The following is a 17,757-nucleotide window of genomic DNA, read 5'->3' as shown; positions in this document are numbered from 1 at the left end:
ATATCGTGCATCACATTCATTACCAACTCGTTGATGCAACAGGGGTCATTAATGTGTACACAGTGCTATAAAGCATTGGACAGTATTTATACGAAAGCCTCGAAGCGAGTGTACCATTTCATGCATTGTTTCTGCCATACTTTGGCCTCTCTTTTTCCACCTCTTTTTGACTATTTTCGAGTGCCTTGGGTTCATCATCCGGATCATATAAGGCAGAAGGGAGAGTAAGAATCGCCTTTATAAGCAAGTCCTCTTCATCGTATCCCGTCTCCCATCTCGTTGGGGTTGCCTTCAGACAAAGGACCGTACAAAGTAAAGCCAGCTGAACATTGATGAATTGGACAGTGCGATGACCCAATTAACACTAGTTTGAGGGGAGATCGTCGTCCTTGATCTCTGTCACTACCCACTTCTCCCGCTCTTCTCTTCGATGTTTGATTGCTCGTTGTACAATATGCGCAAACATACCGCAACCAACGATGAACACAATGCAGAAAACCAGGATCACGCCCGGCTCCTGCCCAGCCCAACCCCGCTTGGTGAGCCCATTGGAGATGCCGTGATCGTCTCGGGACAGTGTAGTAGTGATAGCTGGCATGGCAGAATTCCGTATATAGTAGACTGATGTGAAAGGTGATTAATTTCCTGTAGAAATCCGAGCTTGTTCAATTGGTATTTTAATTTGGATCTTTCACGCGGCAAGCTCCAGAGTTATCCTTCTAACTTACAATCAATGTAGGTGTGCTGTTTCCCAAATATGGTCGACAAAACGCGACGTTGGGCGAATTGAGCCAGATCGAAGGGAGCAAGCAGTAAAATAAGACGCCATCAGCATCCCCACGAGGCTGTCAGCCGTGAATCAAAATTCCCCGCTCGCTTCACGTCCCAAAACTTGCTTTGAAGTGGCGCGAACTTACTGTCACTCCCACCCAGTTATACAGGCTTTGTACAAAACCTAGACCGCGTTGGTGCTTAGCAGCTTTGAGAGCACCTGGAAGCGAATAGCTCTGCGGTGATGTCATCCACTGTGCTTTGGACATTGCATGATTCATACATTCGAAGAGCACTACCCGTTTCGTGGCACGTAAGAGGGGTATTGCCATTCGAAGAATGTTTCCCTTGGAATGAACGGGAATAATACCAAGTTTCAATTACCCGTCCGGAGCGCGGGGTTGTGTTGAGCCAACAACTGTCCGTTGCTGGCGCAATGCGGCGGCACCCAGAGCGCACCAACAACCGCTTTGATGCAGGACGGATGTCTGGATAAGCTTTGGGTGGCAAGTCTACCCGAACCAGTCAAGGCGGACTTACACCTCTCCAATCCAATCAATTCTCTCTAAAACGCCCGCCCAGCAAGATGGCTAATATGATATTTGCGGCCGGAACGCCGCGGAGTGGAAATTATTTTTATTTTTCTCTGTCTCGCTGTTTGCGCCTGTCCTGAAATTTATGAAATGGTACAGCCATCCATCTGTTAAGCTCAATGACATACAAATGACAGTTCTCAAGTGGATGTGAATATCCTGTGCAGTTCGCTTGCCAGCCTACCTTTTGTGCTGCATGGGTGGTATCTATTTACCTTGACTTGCCTCGTTCGTCTCGCGGATTTAACTTCTCACTGCTTCACCTAGATAGTTCAATCTATTGTGTCATAATTGTTCGACAGGATTGCGGCGGGGATATCTTATTTGCCCTTTGATACTGTCGCCCTGCCCATCAGGCCCAATAGCAACATGTCGTCCGAATCCGCGCATCGCAGATCCTCTACGGTTTCCTATAAGAAGGATGCAAAGGTCGATGAGTATACAAGTCTCGTGACGTTCATGTCAGACTATCGGGAAAACGGCACAGGGAGCAAAGAAGAGGGCAAGATCGTTGAAAACCGTGTCTGGTATGCGCCATGGAAAAAGAGAAAGTTCCGTTGGAAATTCGTCGGTGCTGGACAGGAGTATCCGGAAGAATGGAGCTTCACCGATATCCATCAGGGTCTGTCAGATTCCGACGTGGAGGCGAGGCGGCGCACGACAGGATTTAATGAATTGACCGCCAAGAAAACCAACCAATTCCGCAAGGTTTTAAACTATTTCCAAGGACCGATCCTCTATGGTGGGACTGACATACAAAACTCTGGTTTGAATCTTTGGACTGACGCTCCGCCACAGTTATGGAGATTGCACTTTTGTTGGCTGCGGGGTTGTCAGACTGGGTTGATTTTGGCGTCATCATTGGCATCCTTGCTTTGAACGCGACAGTCGGCTGGTACCAAGAAAAACAGGCCGAGGATGTGGTGGCCAGTCTTAAAGCCGATATCGCGATGCGTAGCACAGTGGTTCGAAACGGACAAGAAATTGATAGAGAAGCTCGAGAACTTGTTCCTGGTGATGTGGTAAGTTAAACTTGGCGTGAATATCATTAATCAGTCGTGCCTAATTTGATTGCTGTATCTCAGATTATCATCGAAGAGTCTGAGACAGTGCCTGCCGATGCAAAGGTTGTCTGCGATTACGAGGAGAAAGATCATGGATGGGATCGCTATCAGAAACTACGAGAAGAAGGCAAGCTCGGTAAGAAGCAAGAGTCTCAGGGCGAGGAAGAAGAGGAGGAAGATGAAGAGAACAACGATTATCCTGTTCTCTCATGTGATCATTCGGCCATCACCGGTGAATCCTTGGCCGTGGATCGTTTTGCCGGTGACGACGTGTATTATACGACGGGGTGCAAACGTGGCAAAGCCTACGGTATCGTTCAAGCTACTGGACCAAAGACCTTTGTAGGTCGCACTGCCGCCATGGTTCAAGGAACCTCCGGGAAAGGACACTTCCAGATTGTTATGGACAGCATAGGTACCAGCCTCCTGGTCCTCGTGATGGCATGGTTACTGGCAATGTGGATCGGTGGCTTCTTTCGTAACTTGCCAATAGCCTCTCCCGGGGAACAGACTCTATTGTACTACACTCTCAGTCTGTTGATCATCGGTGTACCAGTTGGTCTCCCTGTCGTCACGACGACCACGCTGGCAGTTGGTGCTGCTTACCTAGCCAAGAAAAAAGCAATCGTCCAGAAATTGACTGCCATCGAGTCTCTCGCTGTGAGTACTTGTATTATGAAAAGCACGCGGCTGGTTCCTCTCATCTCGTTGCTGGTCCTGTTGAACCGAACTGTTACTGACGATGAAAGGGCGTGGACATTCTTTGCTCAGACAAAACAGGTACTCTGACGGCCAACCAGTTAAGCATTCGAGAACCATATGTCGCTGAAGGTATTGATATAAACTGGATGTTTGCGGTTGCGGCTCTGGCTTCTTCTCACAACGTTCGTTCGTTGGATCCTATTGATAAGGTAACTATCTTGTCAGTGAACCAGTACCCCAAAGCCAAGGAGATACTGCAGCAAGGGTGGAAAACAGAAAGCTTCACACCGTTTGACCCCGTTTCCAAGCGCATTGTTTCGGTCGTTTCGCTCAATGGAGAGAAGTATACTTGCACCAAGGGGGCACCGAAAGCAGTTCTTCAATTGACACAGTGCTCGGAAGAAACCGCAAGGCTTTACAGGGAGAAGGCAACTGAATTCGCGCACCGTGGGTTCCGTTCTTTAGGTGTTGCTGTTCAGAAAGAAGGCGAAGAGTGGTCTCTGTTAGGAATGATGCCAATGTTTGATCCACCACGCGAAGATACCGCTTCAACAATTGCAGAAGCCCAAGATCTAGGCATCAAAGTCAAGATGCTCACCGGAGATGCAACCGCTATCGCAAAAGAGACCTGCAAGATGCTGGCTCTGGGAACAAGAGTTTATAACTCAGAACGCTTGATCAGCGGTGGCCTTAATGGCGCTATGGCTGGCGAACTGCTTGAAAGGGCGGATGGCTTCGCGGAAGTCTTCCCTGAACACAAATATCAAGTTGTCGACATGCTGCAAGAACGTGGGCATCTCACGGCTATGACGGGTGATGGTGTCAACGACGCACCGTCGCTCAAAAAGGCGGACTGTGGTATCGCTGTGGAAGGGGCATCGGAGGCCGCCCAGTCTGCCTCAGACATAGTCTTCCTGGAGCCTGGCCTTTCGACCATTATAGATTCCATCAAGGTTTGTGAATGATATTGTGTCCTACTTCTGTATCTTAGTGCCTGTGGCTAATTTCATCTAGGTGGCTCGCCAAATCTTTCAGCGGATGAAAGCATACATACAATATCGCATCGCTCTCTGTCTTCATCTGGAGATATATCTTGTCACCACCATGATCATTATCAATGAAAGTATTCGCACGGAGTTGGTGGTTTTCCTCGCTCTATTCGCTGACCTTGCCACTGTGGCCGTGGCTTATGACAACGCTTCTTACGAACGCAGGCCGGTGGAGTGGCAACTGCCGAAAATCTGGGTCATCTCTGTTATCCTTGGAATTCTGCTGGCCCTGGGAACATGGGTCATTCGCGGAACTTTGTTCTTACCAAATGGTGGCTTTATTCAGAACTGGGGTTCTATCCAGGAGATCGTGTTCCTGGAAGTAGCTTTAACGGAGAATTGGCTCATATTCGTCACCAGGGGTGGCGCAGTCTGGCCGTCCCTGCCGCTGATCACTGCCATCGCCGGTGTGGACGCTTTGGCAACCTGTTTCTGCTTATTCGGGTGGTTTTCTAACCGGGATATGATCACTGATCCTTTCGACAAGTATATCCCCATGGAGACGGCCAACGGTTGGACCAACGTCGTTGACGTGGTTCGACTTTGGGCATACTGTATTGGTGTAGAGATCGTGATTGCGCTCGTCTACTTTGCCCTCAACAAGTGGAAATGGCTTGATGACCTGGGTCGCACCAAGAGAAGCAAGGGTGATGTGGCCATTGGGACTGTTCTCAGCCATTTGTCTACTCTGTCGCTTGAATTTGAAAAGGATCAAGTGGGCCACGGGCGCATATGGCTTGGTCAGAGCAAGGAAGAGGAGGAGCTAGATTGAGGCAGCCTGGGAAGACTTTGTACTTTATAAGCCTTTACCTGTATACTATTCATGTCGCAGGCTCTATGCCTCATGACGTGCTATAAATGTTACTTTGTTTCCGTCAAAGACAAGCCGTACTTATTAAATGTTGATATACTGCTCTTATGCCACGAGCCCTCTATTGCAATAGCTAGGAGAACACATGCTCATTTTATCAGGCTAGCATATGTTCGGCTTATTGACTCTGAGAGGGCGTTGGGGTTCTGACTCCTCGGTCAACAAATTTAAATAATATGCTCTTTTTATATCTATTCTAGTTTATATCCCAAAGCACTATGCTTTCCTAGTATAAACCTTTCCAAAATATAAGAAATAACTCTGTAACCCTAAAGAGTAAGTCTGTTTATAATTAATTACCGTGTTAGACTAGGTAGTGCGGAAGTCCATTTTGAATGGCTATTTGCGCCAGCAGGAACGATGATATATATATGAAGGATGCTGGTTGTTTAGCAGTTGCAGATATATTGGACTCTATGAGTAATAGCGGCGCTATTATCCCTGTCTAGGATTTTTGCAACATAGTAATACAACATAGTTTTGGATGATACAGAAAGGCGCGGTAAGACTGGCATGAGCTGCGTGAGGCTCAGTGTGCATCAAAATACCCCCAACGGATCAACGATAGAACCTAGAGTTGCCTATTGCTTCAGTAGCTGAAGGCGCGAGGGTGTGCACGACGAACGTAGTGGCTCCCACAGGTGTCCTCGTGTTCCTCGTTGGAAGTAGTAGCGATTGCGGTAGCGGCAGCGGTAGCATTGACGTTAGCCACCTCAGAAGCAGAGCTAGAGCCCGACCCTCCGGTCCAGACCTCCGGACCAGGCATAGGATAATCCTTGTATCCATTGTAGATACTAAAGTTGAATGAAGGGTCATCCTTCTTGTAAGCACCGGGGAATTTGACGGTAGGCCCGGGCGTCCCATTTCCACCACCGACAACCTTGACTTGAGCGCACCTGAAAACTTTATCAGTATCCACTCAAAAAATATGAGCGGCACAAGAAAGCTTCACTTACGTGTTGTAGAACTCGGCTTGCCCAACATGGGCACCGTGCACCCCTGTCCCGGCAATTAGTATTCTTGTTTATACCAACGATTAGAAGTCATACCAATGTGCTCCGGTCGAATCAAATATTCTCCGTCAGGCAGACTCGCAGGAATCGTGAACTCAATACGATCCTTGTCCCAAGTACACCAAGCGTCTTTAGTAAAGTCCTTGTTCTTGTCGCAGACGCTCTCTTGGTGGATCTTGAACCACTCGCCGTCGCCCTGGTATTGCTTGGCCGTGCTGGGAGCTTTGGACATATACACGAGGGCAGGACCAGGGTGCTGCATTGTAGCACCAACGGCAAGCTTCAGGGCAAGCTTGGATCCGGCCTTGACCTCCGCGGTACCCGTTTTGTCAGCGAAGCTGAAGGCGCCCTTGTTGCAGCGGAAGTCTGGCACATCAGGGGTCATGTCGTCGCGGGAATTGACCCATTTGGTCGGGTTGTACTTGGCGGTACGGGTGTTTGAGCGGACGTACTCGGAGGACTCCTTGCCGTCAATGATGAGGGTGTCGAAGAAATAATGGGCCGAAACCATAGGAGCAATGGCCGCGACAGCGAGAAGGGAGAACTTCATTTTGAAATCAATAAAAGAATGGTGCAGCTTTTGTAAAGAACGGATAAGGGACCAGCCCAATTGAAGCAAAATATACCGAAATAGAAATGAACGGAAGAAGCTGAGTCACTGACTGTGTTGAAGCCATCAGTGAAGGAAATACGTTGCTCTTATATACTTTCTGATCTCTGAATACCTTGCATGAGACACAATTTTTGACCCATAACAACTACATGTTGTCGAGGCCTACAACATGCCTGGATCCTACTCAGACTTCAGCCAAGCATTTCAAGGCTTCTATGTTTCAAAAAGAATAATGCTAAGACTTAGAAGCTAGCCCTAACCGAGGCAGATCCGTAATAAAGCAGCTTCCCAAGGTTTGCTTATAACGCCTTGTTCCTGACGAAGTATGCAACAGGCTCAGAGGAGACAAAGCTGCCTAGGTGGTCTCCACAGCTTCTGTTTCAAAGAACAACCACGTAATGGATATTAGCCACGAGGTTTAGCTAATTAGTGATAGCTTCCCGACGTCCCAAGGAGATATGAACTCTCGGCAGAAAGGATGCCACCTACTTGCCGATAGAGGCTTGGCATGTCAGGTTCTTGCTTTTATTCACGAGACAGGAAGCTATATGATTGGTGGGCTGGAAATCGAAGGTCTTGGCTGAGTCAACTGGGCTTCTGTTCAAGGGTCCTGTTACAGAATGTGTTAGAATATAGCCTAATCAGGAGTACATGTCCGCTTATAGTAAAGGGGGTATTTGGAAGCTGGCCTATGGCTGTTTATCCCAAACATATAACCGGGTTGTGGGTCATACCCGCTCCAATTTTTTTCCCGCACATCAAGTGGGGCGGCGATCTGGACCCTGAAAAGAGTATCTCTTCATGTCGAGGTATCAATTTGCGACAGTCATTCCCAGGCACTGCACGATATTTACCCGTTGAGGGTCCGAACATGGCTGTCCGACGTTGCATCAGGCAAGACACCGGCCTTGAATCGTGGAAACACAGTTTTATCCCAAAGAATGACCACCCAGAGCTCCGTTCTTTTTAGGGAAGGGAATTTCGTTGATCATGTTGGCGGCTTAATCATCCAATTCTAAGAGCATATATAAAGACGGCCATGGACCTCAAACTCACTTGTCAATTGAGAATCAATCCCAAGTATTGAGGCAACCTTCCAAACTTTCACTTTATCAAAATCCCATCATCTGTGATATCAGTCTTCTATCAGTTGAAAATGCTCCTCCTTCCTACCCTCCTAGCTCTGGGACTTCTCGGCTCAGTCGACGCCGCCGCATCCTCGGGCTGCGGCAAGCATCCCACTCTCACCAATGGAGTCCACAACATCAATGGCCGCCAGTACATCCTGAAAATCCCTGATAACTACGATCCAAACAAACCACACCATCTCGTTTTTGGCCTCCATTGGAGAGGCGGAAACATGTACTCTGTCGTCAACGGCGATAGCATTCAACCCTGGTATGGTCTCGAAAGCCGAGCTCAGGGCAGTGCAATCCTGGTAGCTCCCAACGGCAAGAACGCTGGCTGGGCCAACACTAATGGCGAAGATGTGGCCCTCATCGACGCCATCATCCAGCAAGTCGAGGGTGACCTTTGTGTGGACCAGAGCTCTCGCTTCGCGACTGGTTTCAGTTGGGGCGGTGGGATGAGTTATGCGCTTGCTTGTTCTCGGGCGAAGGAGTTCAAGGCTGTGAGCGTGTTGAGTGGTGGTGTGATTAGCGGATGTGATGGGGGCCACGATCCTATCGCCTATTTGGGTATTCATGGGATCAATGATGGAGTTCTGCCATTCGACGGGGGTGTGAGTCTAGCCAATAAGTTTGTTGGGAACAACAAGTGCCAGCCAGCAAACATCGGCAAGACTTGGTCTGGAAGTGGCAGTTCCGTTCGAACGGACTTCCACGGGTGCTCCAAGCCAGTTTCGTTTATTTCATACGACGGGGGACATGTTGGTGCGCCCTTGGGCGTTCAGAGTTCTCTGGCTCCGGATGCAACCTGGCAGTTTTTCATGGCCGCTTGAAGTCGGGGTTAGAGCTTGATAGAGCGAGGAGTTTCTATGATTCCCTAAGGATCAGGCCACTATCCAGGTGATTTAGTTCTGCAGAGATAGTTTCTTTCTCAATCAACATATTTGTTATTGCCTGCTGTCTCAATGAGTCATGGATACTAGAACTAAACGAGTCTGCAAAACTTCTATGCGTGTCGGAAAAGACAGGATCTAATGGAATGAAATATTACGTATTTGAACGGTCATCAATTGATGCGGGTTAAGCTAGCAATACTAGACGAAATATAGTTCGGGCCTTTCCAAATCGGGCTAGATCGTTGTATGGGAGGTTTATTTTAACACTGCACTAAAATAGAAAAGTACTTAATTTCATTTAGTGAGAACCCACTTTCGTTATACTTTATTAAATGCTTCGTCCACAACTGTATTTTAAGGACACCGGCTTTTCAGAGAGTTTAGGTTTTTCGTAATTTGTTAGAATCCATACTCTAACTTAATGAAGGCATAAATATATATATTATAGACTACTCTCAGTTTATATACCTATAGACGTTTCATCGGGTTTACTTATCCTCCTGTCAAGCCCTTAGGGTCTTACGTTGTGGCTGGTTTGACGTGCTGACTGGTCAGTCACGAGAGCAGCCAATGTGCGTACTTAATGTGGTGTGTGAGCATGACTGACAGCAGTCGATCATAGTGGCCTTTTTGATCCAACGTTGGATCTTACTGAGCTCACACAGTGGGTCCTAACACGGGTAGACTCTAGGAGTTTATTAATCTATATATACGAGACCTACTTCTCTAGGTCTTACCAACCTAGCCTCAAGCCTAGGCACAATACAAGCCATTCGGCCAATTCTCAGACAAGCCCCAGCCTAGTCTCAGCCTCAGCCTTAACCTCAGAAACAGCTATATGGATATATGACTTTCCTATAACTGCTTCCACGCCAGCCTCAACCCCCGCTGCGACCTCAACCCCAGTTGTAGCCATTACCCCATCCGCAGTATCAGCCCAGACGGTACACTCTAGTACCACTACGCCAAAGTTGTTACCAGCCCCGGGTTAGGGGATAGCGATATGACGCGTGTATCCACACTCTTCCGCAGTTATCAATAAACGAGTACAAATCTTCGTGCAGTGGAAGAAATGGCTCACTCACCGGATAGGTGATGCGGGGATTAGAACTTTACCTCTAAAGCAGGATGAAGACTATGGAAGTGAATTGGAGAAGAGGAAGAAGACGGTGGTGGAATTTATAGAGGACGTAAACAGGAAGAGTGCGAGCAAACAAAAGAGCCGCGGGAATCAGAGGAAGAACCGACGCCAGGAGCCTGTCCTCTTCATATACCGTATCATAAGGGGCCGTCCGGACTCCAGGACTTCAGTAGATATATATAATATAAATAGGAGGCCACGCAGATAGGTGGCTTTATTTTTGCACTACATGTGTATCAGAAGCCAAGGCCCGCCAACTGAGCTGTTGTCACGATCCAAAATCGTGTTTTGGCCGTAAAAGAAGCGATAAAGAGGTAAGAAGTGGATGGCATGAGCCGAAATATAAAGATGAAGGTATAAAGACTTGAGTATACTATATTGAATCTAAAGGTAGGGGTGTCTAGCCCATAGCAACTTGTCCATGAAGAGCAATCAAGCGGACTTCTCACCCAATCCAAACATGCGGATCGAGTTATTCCAAGCACTATCAAGAAAAAGTTAGCAGGAAGAACCAAAAACCAGAATCCAGTCACAGCATACGCTTCACAAACTTCCTCCACGGTAATCCCCTTAACACTAGCAATGACATGAGCAACACGAGCAATAGCAATAGGCTCGTTGCGACCCTTAACCATACACCCCTTCTGCCACTTCTCCTTCTTAACAGCCTTGGGCAGATCAGGCGCACCTTCAAGATGCTTCGCTGAAGCATGAGAGGGGCGGATTTCACACTAAAAGAAAGAGCGCAGTCAGCCCAACATCCCCAAGCGTCCATCAACTCCAGAGTCCAGAATTCAGTTTAGGTAATACGTACCCAAGGCCCATCAGTCTCAATCTGCAACCTCTCAAGCGGAATAGCCTTAACAACCTCCAAATTCTCCTCCGTCTTCAAACTGCACCCATTAACCCCAACATCCAACCCCAGCGCCACCACCCGATGCATCTCCTCAAGCGTACCAGTAAAACTATGAACAAGACCCCGCTTCGGCAACCGCGTCATCCGCGGCGCGAGAAGTCTCTCAAAGTCTTCACTTGCCGCACGGGAATGCAAGAACAGCGGCAACTGAATCTCAACCGCGAGGTCGAGCTGGGCCTCGAAGTATTTCAGCTGGGGTTCCTTCGGACTGAGGAAGAGTCGGTCGTAATCTAGTCCGATCTCGCCAAAGGCCACGACGTGCCCATCTTTTTTGGCTTGCACGGCTAGTGTCCAGAGTTCTTGGAGCATTTTCTGTGCTCCTTCTGGGTATTCGTCGAATAGTTTTGCTTGGCAGGGGTGCACGCCTACTGTGGCGTAGCAGAAGCCAGCTGTTGGTTTGGGGGTAAGGATGAGTGTGTGGGGGATGATGGTTATGGGAATGGATGGACTTACGGTATTTGCTGGCGACGGAGATGGCGTGTTTGGATTCGACTAGGTCAGAGCCTGTTACCATGAACTTGGAACAGCCTACGTCTTTTGCGCGCTGGATTACGTCGTCAAGGTCATCTTCGTGGGCTTGTTTTCCGTGGTATTCACCGCGGAAGACGGGGTCGCTTAGGTTGATACCGATCTGGGAAGGCTGTTAGATTTTTCGTACTCGTTTTGTGAGGCTTACAGCCTCAGAAATTGCTAACGCACATCAACATATCGAAGTGTGTTTGTGGTTTCAGCCATTTTTGGTTGTCCAGATGTGGAGAATGCCTTGGGTCTTGCAGTAGAGTTGCAGTGGACAGAGGACAAGTTTAACCCTTTGTTGAGACCTGTAGCATTTGTCAGCATAGGTCCTCTTGAATATACAGCCTCGCAGATCAGCTGTATTTCTTATATCACTGAACGCGACTGACCTAAAAAGTCAGATTTATCGATCGCTGTTGACCTCGTAGCCAATGTAATATTGCGGCCGAAGAAATTCAGGGCACTTCCAGCAATGGCAGCTCTTTGCATCAGATGACTCGAGTGGAATCTCGCTATTGCGTTGGTGATAAAATACTTTCAAACTGGCTCAGTAAACGTTTTGTGTTGACTAACGGATGTGCAAAGCCACACTGGGGCTGTGCTGTGACTGTGGCTGAATTGATGCCTTGAAATTCAGGCGACACAATGGACCCGAACGGAGAGAAATCCGTATGCCAGTCGGAAGTTCGCCGATTCCGCTTGTCTGCTGTATACATCTCGTTTTCAGGCTTGAGAACCTGCGACATGTCAGATTGGGAGTCTAGCTGATATACTTACTAATAGTGTAATGGTCTTTACATCTCTGACAACACCGTTTTCTCACAAATGCTAACAAAGCCATGCCTAACAAAAATCTCAAAGAAAAGAAGTCAACAGAAACAGAAGGTGGCCCGTGCAAGTCCGGGGTAAGCCCGGGGACATGACCGATAAGCTCTCCCAGACCCTTGCTGAGTATTTAATGTATTTAATGCCACCTCTCAACCTCCCTGGAACTGCCCAGGTTTTATACAATTAACCATCACCCATTCGCTTTCCCTGACGAGCACAATATCCACCTAAGATGACAGACCAAAAGCTCGTCTCCGTCCAGCAAGTCTCGAACCACAAAACCCCAGACGATTGCTGGGTAGTGGTAGACAATCAAGTATGGGATGTAACCGACTTCCTAGAAGAGCACCCAGGCGGATCAACAGGTAAACACCCCACACACTCTACCCAACCTCCCATCCCAATCCCCACACAAAGCTAACACCCCCGTCCCAGTAATCCTAAAATACGCCGGCGGCGACGCAACAAAAGCCTACTCAGAAGTCCACGCCCCAAGCATAATGAAAAACAATCTGGACCCCCGAAAGTTCAAAGGCATTCTCGACCAATCTACAATCGACGCCGAATGGACCAAACCAGCACCAGAGGAGAATCCCGCGGTCATGCTCGAGCACGAGAAACCTCCCCTGCACACTTTGATCAACTCGCATGATTTTGAACTCGTGGCGTCGAAAACAGCCAGCAGGAAGACGTGGGCATTCTACTCTAGCGCCGCAACGGACCTCATCACACGCGACGCAAATAAGTTGTGCTTTGACCGGACCTGGTTCCGGCCTCGCGTGCTACGAAACGTCCGGGATGTGGATACTACAACGAATATCCTGGGTGGGAGCTATAAGCTCCCACTCTTTGTGAGCCCGGCTGCAATGGCGAAACTTATTCATCCGGATGGGGAGTGTGCTATTGCGCGAGCTTGTGAGAGGAAGGGTATCATGCAAGGCGTGAGTCTATCCCCCAATATTGATATGCAACTTCATTCGCGTTCCCATACTAACGACGGAGCAGATATCCAACAACTCCTCCTACACCATGGACGAACTACGCACAACAGCACCAACCACTTCCTTCTTCTTTCAGCTCTACGTAAACAGAGACCGAGCCAAGTCCGCAGCCCTCCTACGCCAATGCAACCAAAACCCAAATATAAAAGCAATCTTCGTAACCGTCGACGCCGCCTGGCCAGGCAAACGTGAAGCCGACGAACGCGTCAAAGCAGACGAGACCCTCTCGGTCCCCATGGCCCCTTCAAAAGCCCAAAACGACAAAAAGGGCGGCGGGCTAGGCCGCGTCATGGCCGGGTTCATCGATCCGGGATTAACATGGAAGGATTTGAAATGGGTGAAACAGCACACGCACAAGCCGGTTTGTTTGAAAGGAGTCATGTGCGCTGATGATGCGTTGCTTGCCGTTAGAGCTGGTCTGGATGGGATCCTCCTTAGCAATCATGGAGGCAGGAATCTGGACACTAGTCCGCCGTCTATTGTTACCCTGTTAGAGATTCAACGGCGGTGTCCAGAGGTTTTTGAGTCTTTGGAGGTTTATGTTGACAGTGGGATTCGGAGGGGGACGGATGTTCTTAAGGCCGTTTGTTTGGGGGCTACTGCTGTGGGAATGGGGAGGAGTGTGCTTTTTGCTACCAATTATGGTCAGGAGGGGGTTGAGCATCTGGTTGATAGTAAGTGTTTGTTTGTATTAATTGGGTGGGTTGTTTTGCTAACTGGCTGCTCTCACAGTCATCCAAGACGAACTCGAAACAGCCATGCGCAACGTCGGAATTACATCCCTGGCGGAAGCTTCCCCGGATCTCGTGCACACTGGTGACATCGACCACCTCGTTCCGGCGTCCCGCTCACACCCATACGCTCGGGCCATAGCTAAAGGCCGGCGACCGGGGTCGAAGCTTTAGCTTTCGTTATGGAGGGTGGGTAGGATGAGAGTGAGGGGGTAGGGTTGGATGTAGAGTGTCGGTTGACCCCGATAGATTACCAAGACCGCATGGCGCAGCGCCGCCGGTCTCTTGTTTCAAGGATTAGATATACAGCGTATAACCCCGACCAAATGGCAATATACATAAGTCACCTCAACAAAAAACAAATTCCCGAAATCCAGGGGTGAGAATCAGGGGGAGAATTCAGGAACATTCAGATATGCCAAGCCTCATGGCCCTTGCCTCCCCCTTAGATCTTTAAACTGAGGAAAAATATGCAAATTCAGACACAAGTTGGTCTGCTGATCTGTCTTCCGGTGCTTCCGGACAAAGTAGGCGATTGCGGGGAATATTACGAACACTATGAAGACAGGAGATCTGCCCTGTTTGTACACGTAGCCCACACTCCCAACTCTTAGAGTTGGAAGGGGACCTTGTATACTGTGTAAAGCAAAGAATAGGGTGTGCACTTCGTAGATCATTCGCACTCCACTCTACGCACTAACATCCCAACTATTGTCTTGGAACAACAACTTATTCTTAGATCTAGGTCATGGGATCACAGATCCATTCCCCTTCTCAACGGTTGAGGACACCCCCGAAATCCAAAATTAAATTGCATGATCCCATTCCTCGAGGATCGAGACTTATGGCTTGCATGTACATGCTTGACCGACTGTCCTGAAGAGGGGGTGGCAGCCATTCACCGTCAAAAGATTTCATAGTTCCACCCGGGGGTTGGATTCAGTATCTCCGGGCCGTTTGTGTAGGAGAATTTGGGAGGGCGATCAGGCAATTGCGTTACGTGCAATGGACCAAGACCAATAATGGCCGATGTCAATGTCAGGCGTATTTACTATTGGGTGGGTTAAGAGATGATCAGTTTCAACCGGGGGGGGAGAACAGATGTACCGGGTACATCTTGTCACTCTGTGTTCTGGTGGGTACGGGGTATTCCTCGTCCCGAGGGGGAGGTATCGGGTACGTAGATCGTGTGTTAAACATAACTTACTCACCGAAGTTACAAGTAGAGGCGCATAGATAAGTAAGTTAAGACAGGGTATATAACCTTGGATCTGCCCAGTTAACTTCTTCTCGAATTCTAGACTTTTGCTATCTTTAAGTGTTGACGTCTTCCACACCTCTACACCTCACTCCTGCACAGCTACTCCACTGCGGGTCCAGCCAAGACTCACAGCTCTCCCCAACGATTTCTATAAAGCTCAGCTACACTCCGGGCCTTTTTCTTCCTTCACTTCTGTACTTCCGTCTTGTCCCTCTCTACTTGGGACTTCCATACAAGCCACCCATCCAGCTCCTACCCTCTTACTTAACCAACTCAACACAATCCAACTATCCCATATCCTATACATCATGTCTGCTCCTCGTTCATCTCTCCGCGCTCTCCGCGTGCTCTCGCAGCCCACTGCCCCCTCGGCTCGTCGCTGCCTACACATAACCGGCGTGCAATCCGCCCAGCCCGCAAACACAACCGACAAGGCCATCTCCAATCATGATGTCCTTCAATCTAGAGCCTTTGCCATTGCCATGCGCAGAATCAACGGCAACGCTTTCTCAGAGTATGTACCACTATCCTCCCAACTATACCTACTCCACCTACTACCCTCTGTCCACCTCACCTCACCTCTAAACCATACCTCCTTCTTCCGAAAAACCAACTAACAAACCCAGTACTCCCCGCCAATTCAACACCTCCCGCTCCTCAAAAGCCCGCAACGACACCTCAACCGTCGACCTAGTCTACATGCCCTCAATGGCCGACCTAGACGCCGCCCCCTCCACCGCGGCATCCAAGTCCCGGTCCTCCCCGACCTATCCTCCCTTCCGGACTTCTCATCTCCCTCCGCCCCACCCATGAAGCCCCAGATCTACACCGTCGCCGGTTCCGGTGCCGACGTCGCCGCCAGCGCTATGAGCGAGGTCGTCGATAACCACGCGGTTGATCTAGACCCGTTCTCGCTTACTGAGGCGGTGGGTCGCTCGCGGGTCGGGGAGGAGATGAACCGGAGGGAGAGTGGGAGTGGTGTTGCGCAGACTGGTGTTATTAGGGAGTTGTGGTCTGGGTTTTTGGATGATGTTATGGGGCCTAAGGAGATAAGGAAGTAGATCAATTTCTTCTTCTCACAGTATAACTACTATGGTTGGTTTTGTTTCCATCTTTCCCGTTGACGGGTTGGATGTGATGATATGAACTTCGGCTCTGCTTTTGTGTTGGTTTGGTTCTGCTTGATTATTTGAGCACTAGCGTTTTGATGTAATATTTACCCTCGTCGTGGAGATCCTCACACGACTGACTAGCCGGATCATGGCTCCTTTTTCTACCTTTCTATATCTTATTTACTGCAACCGAGTTGAGTTGTATCAATTGATCAAGTTCAAAGCCAACAAATCTATATAGAGTATTCATATCTATATCTAGATCTATGTTCACATTCCCTCCCCGACAATCTAAATCCAACCCCCAAATCCGAAAATAAACCTCATTTTCGTTTTACCGAGGCACACCTAGGATCCACAATGATCTACAAGAAACAGATCCAACGGAACGGAATCAATCCCGATGATTTCCAACAGCGACCACCGTCGACGATAATCCGAGGAACTACCCCTGGAGTTAATCTAGCCATTTGAGTCATACGCAAGGTCAACTTATCCATTTCTGTCTCTCTGCATAAAATCCATTCCGACCCCGAGACTGTACTGTAGATCAACGATGATGACGTCGATACGTGATCACGCCAACCGAACTACAGTACTCTGTACTTCGTCCCCGGGATAATCTTTTGCAGTTCCGAGGCCTCTGTTTTACCGATTGACCCGGGAGCCGGTTGCGGTTTTGTGTTGGTGTTTGTGGGGTGCGCCGGAGTATGTAGGATCTCCCCGGATCGGGGGTTTCGGAGACGGGGAGGGTATTATCTGATTGATTTATCAATCATGCTAGCTGTAGGGGCGGTTAATAGAGGTGATGTGGCTTTGCTTGGGGCTGGTTTTAGGGTGGTTTGTCTTCTGGATCAAGGGTGTGGCTGGTGTTGTAGTTTTGTTTCAGCTGTAAGGGGTGAGGTTGGGTTTTCTTTTCTTTCCTTCTTTGCTTCTTTTTGTTCCTTTTCTGATTTACTGTGAGTGTGTGGATATGACATCTTCATTGCAGTGTTTCAGACTTTGATGCAATATGTAGGGGCTTGGATCGTCGTTCCCTTGGAGGATTTGTATACTATATCGGTGGCTATATTGTCAACACAGGCTTTACTTTCGTTGAGTTATTATATATACTCACCAACTTCAAAGTCTGTCGTGACCTTTACTTAGCCAAGTCTCTTGCCTTGTATACTTTGTGAAGACTAGGCTATGTGAAGTCTTCTATAGACGATATGGATTGCTGGTGTAGAAGCTTTGCGTAGACTAATATATAAGCCTAATGCCCAAATACAATGACTATCACTGTCGGGGCTAATGAGTATGGGATATACCCCGATCGCTTCATTCATGTAGCACGATGCAACGTTGTGACAAGGACCTTGTTGGCGACCCTTCTGCACTTCCGACATTGCGGTTCGTGGCACCTAAGTTGGCACTTGAGTTGATACTTGGGGAATCATAACCTAGATTACGATTTTGTTCTTCCCAGGAGTCGAAGTGCTATTAAACCTTGTTGGATACTCTTCCTTGTTTCAAGCTCTGGGTGCTTTTGCTCTAGAAGGCTTCGAAGTGA

General features: G+C 48.6%; 7 protein-coding genes across 7 annotated transcripts; 4 read left to right on the top strand and 3 right to left on the bottom strand.

The window, feature by feature from the left end:
* Positions 1-364: 364 nt before the first annotated feature.
* On the bottom strand, positions 365-598 carry N7446_000696 (uncharacterized protein; the record flags this gene model as incomplete). Its single annotated transcript, XM_058509463.1, has 1 exon — positions 365-598. The coding sequence occupies one exon, from the start codon at positions 596-598 to the stop codon at positions 365-367; it is 234 nt and encodes a 77-aa protein (XP_058378442.1).
* Positions 599-1,733: 1,135 nt separating this feature from the next.
* On the top strand, positions 1,734-4,951 carry N7446_000695 (uncharacterized protein; the record flags this gene model as incomplete). Its single annotated transcript, XM_058509462.1, has 5 exons — positions 1,734-2,106; positions 2,163-2,386; positions 2,450-3,088; positions 3,178-4,083; positions 4,145-4,951. 5 exons carry the CDS (start codon positions 1,734-1,736, stop codon positions 4,949-4,951), a joined length of 2,949 nt encoding a protein of 982 aa, XP_058378441.1.
* A 688-nt stretch (positions 4,952-5,639) lies between these two features.
* N7446_000694 (lytic polysaccharide monooxygenase auxiliary activity family 9 protein) lies at positions 5,640-6,613 on the bottom strand (the record flags this gene model as incomplete). Its single annotated transcript, XM_058509461.1, has 3 exons — positions 5,640-5,946; positions 6,007-6,049; positions 6,100-6,613. The coding sequence occupies 3 exons, from the start codon at positions 6,611-6,613 to the stop codon at positions 5,640-5,642; spliced, it is 864 nt and encodes a 287-aa protein (XP_058378440.1).
* Positions 6,614-7,832: 1,219 nt separating this feature from the next.
* Positions 7,833-8,636, top strand: N7446_000693 (CE1 family esterase; the record flags this gene model as incomplete). Its single annotated transcript, XM_058509460.1, has 1 exon — positions 7,833-8,636. One exon carries the CDS (start codon positions 7,833-7,835, stop codon positions 8,634-8,636), a length of 804 nt encoding a protein of 267 aa, XP_058378439.1.
* A 1,596-nt stretch (positions 8,637-10,232) lies between these two features.
* On the bottom strand, positions 10,233-11,784 carry N7446_000692 (3'-5'-exodeoxyribonuclease). The gene is made up of 6 exons (XM_058509459.1): positions 11,662-11,784; positions 11,456-11,577; positions 11,210-11,387; positions 10,655-11,145; positions 10,381-10,571; positions 10,233-10,324 (listed from the first exon to the last, which is right to left on the bottom strand). The coding sequence occupies exons 1-6, from the start codon at positions 11,759-11,761 to the stop codon at positions 10,273-10,275; spliced, it is 1,134 nt and encodes a 377-aa protein (XP_058378438.1). The 5' UTR covers positions 11,762-11,784; the 3' UTR covers positions 10,233-10,272.
* Positions 11,785-12,332: 548 nt separating this feature from the next.
* Positions 12,333-14,006, top strand: N7446_000691 (FMN-dependent alpha-hydroxy acid dehydrogenase; the record flags this gene model as incomplete). The annotated part of the gene is made up of 4 exons (XM_058509458.1): positions 12,333-12,465; positions 12,536-13,041; positions 13,106-13,775; positions 13,834-14,006. The coding sequence occupies 4 exons, from the start codon at positions 12,333-12,335 to the stop codon at positions 14,004-14,006; spliced, it is 1,482 nt and encodes a 493-aa protein (XP_058378437.1).
* Positions 14,007-15,401: 1,395 nt separating this feature from the next.
* Positions 15,402-16,334, top strand: N7446_000690 (uncharacterized protein; the record flags this gene model as incomplete). The annotated part of the gene is made up of 2 exons (XM_058509457.1): positions 15,402-15,656; positions 15,720-16,334. 2 exons carry the CDS (start codon positions 15,402-15,404, stop codon positions 16,152-16,154), a joined length of 690 nt encoding a protein of 229 aa, XP_058378436.1. The 3' UTR covers positions 16,155-16,334.
* Positions 16,335-17,757: the final 1,423 nt, after the last annotated feature.

The sequence above is a fragment of the Penicillium canescens genome, assembly GCF_028828765.1.
Source record: "Penicillium canescens strain IBT 15451 chromosome Unknown utg000001l_segment0_segment0, whole genome shotgun sequence".
Taxonomy (NCBI): Eukaryota; Fungi; Ascomycota; class Eurotiomycetes; order Eurotiales; family Aspergillaceae; genus Penicillium; species Penicillium canescens.
The sequence above is the reverse complement of the archived record's forward strand: the minus strand, read 5'-3'. Positions and strand labels throughout refer to the sequence as shown.

Bases quoted from the DNA above. Each gene is read 5' to 3' on its own strand.
- N7446_000692 (XM_058509459.1), bottom strand. From the start codon at position 11,761: ATGCAAAGAGCTGCCATTGCTGGAAGTGCCCTGAATTTCTTCGGCCGC. The intron at 11,578-11,661 runs GTCAGTCGCGTT...CAAATGCTACAG, and splicing joins CGATAAATCTGACTTTTTAG to GTCTCAACAAAGGGTTAAAC. The intron at 11,146-11,209 runs GTAAGTCCATCC...CCAAACCAACAG, and splicing joins CTCCGTCGCCAGCAAATACC to CTGGCTTCTGCTACGCCACA.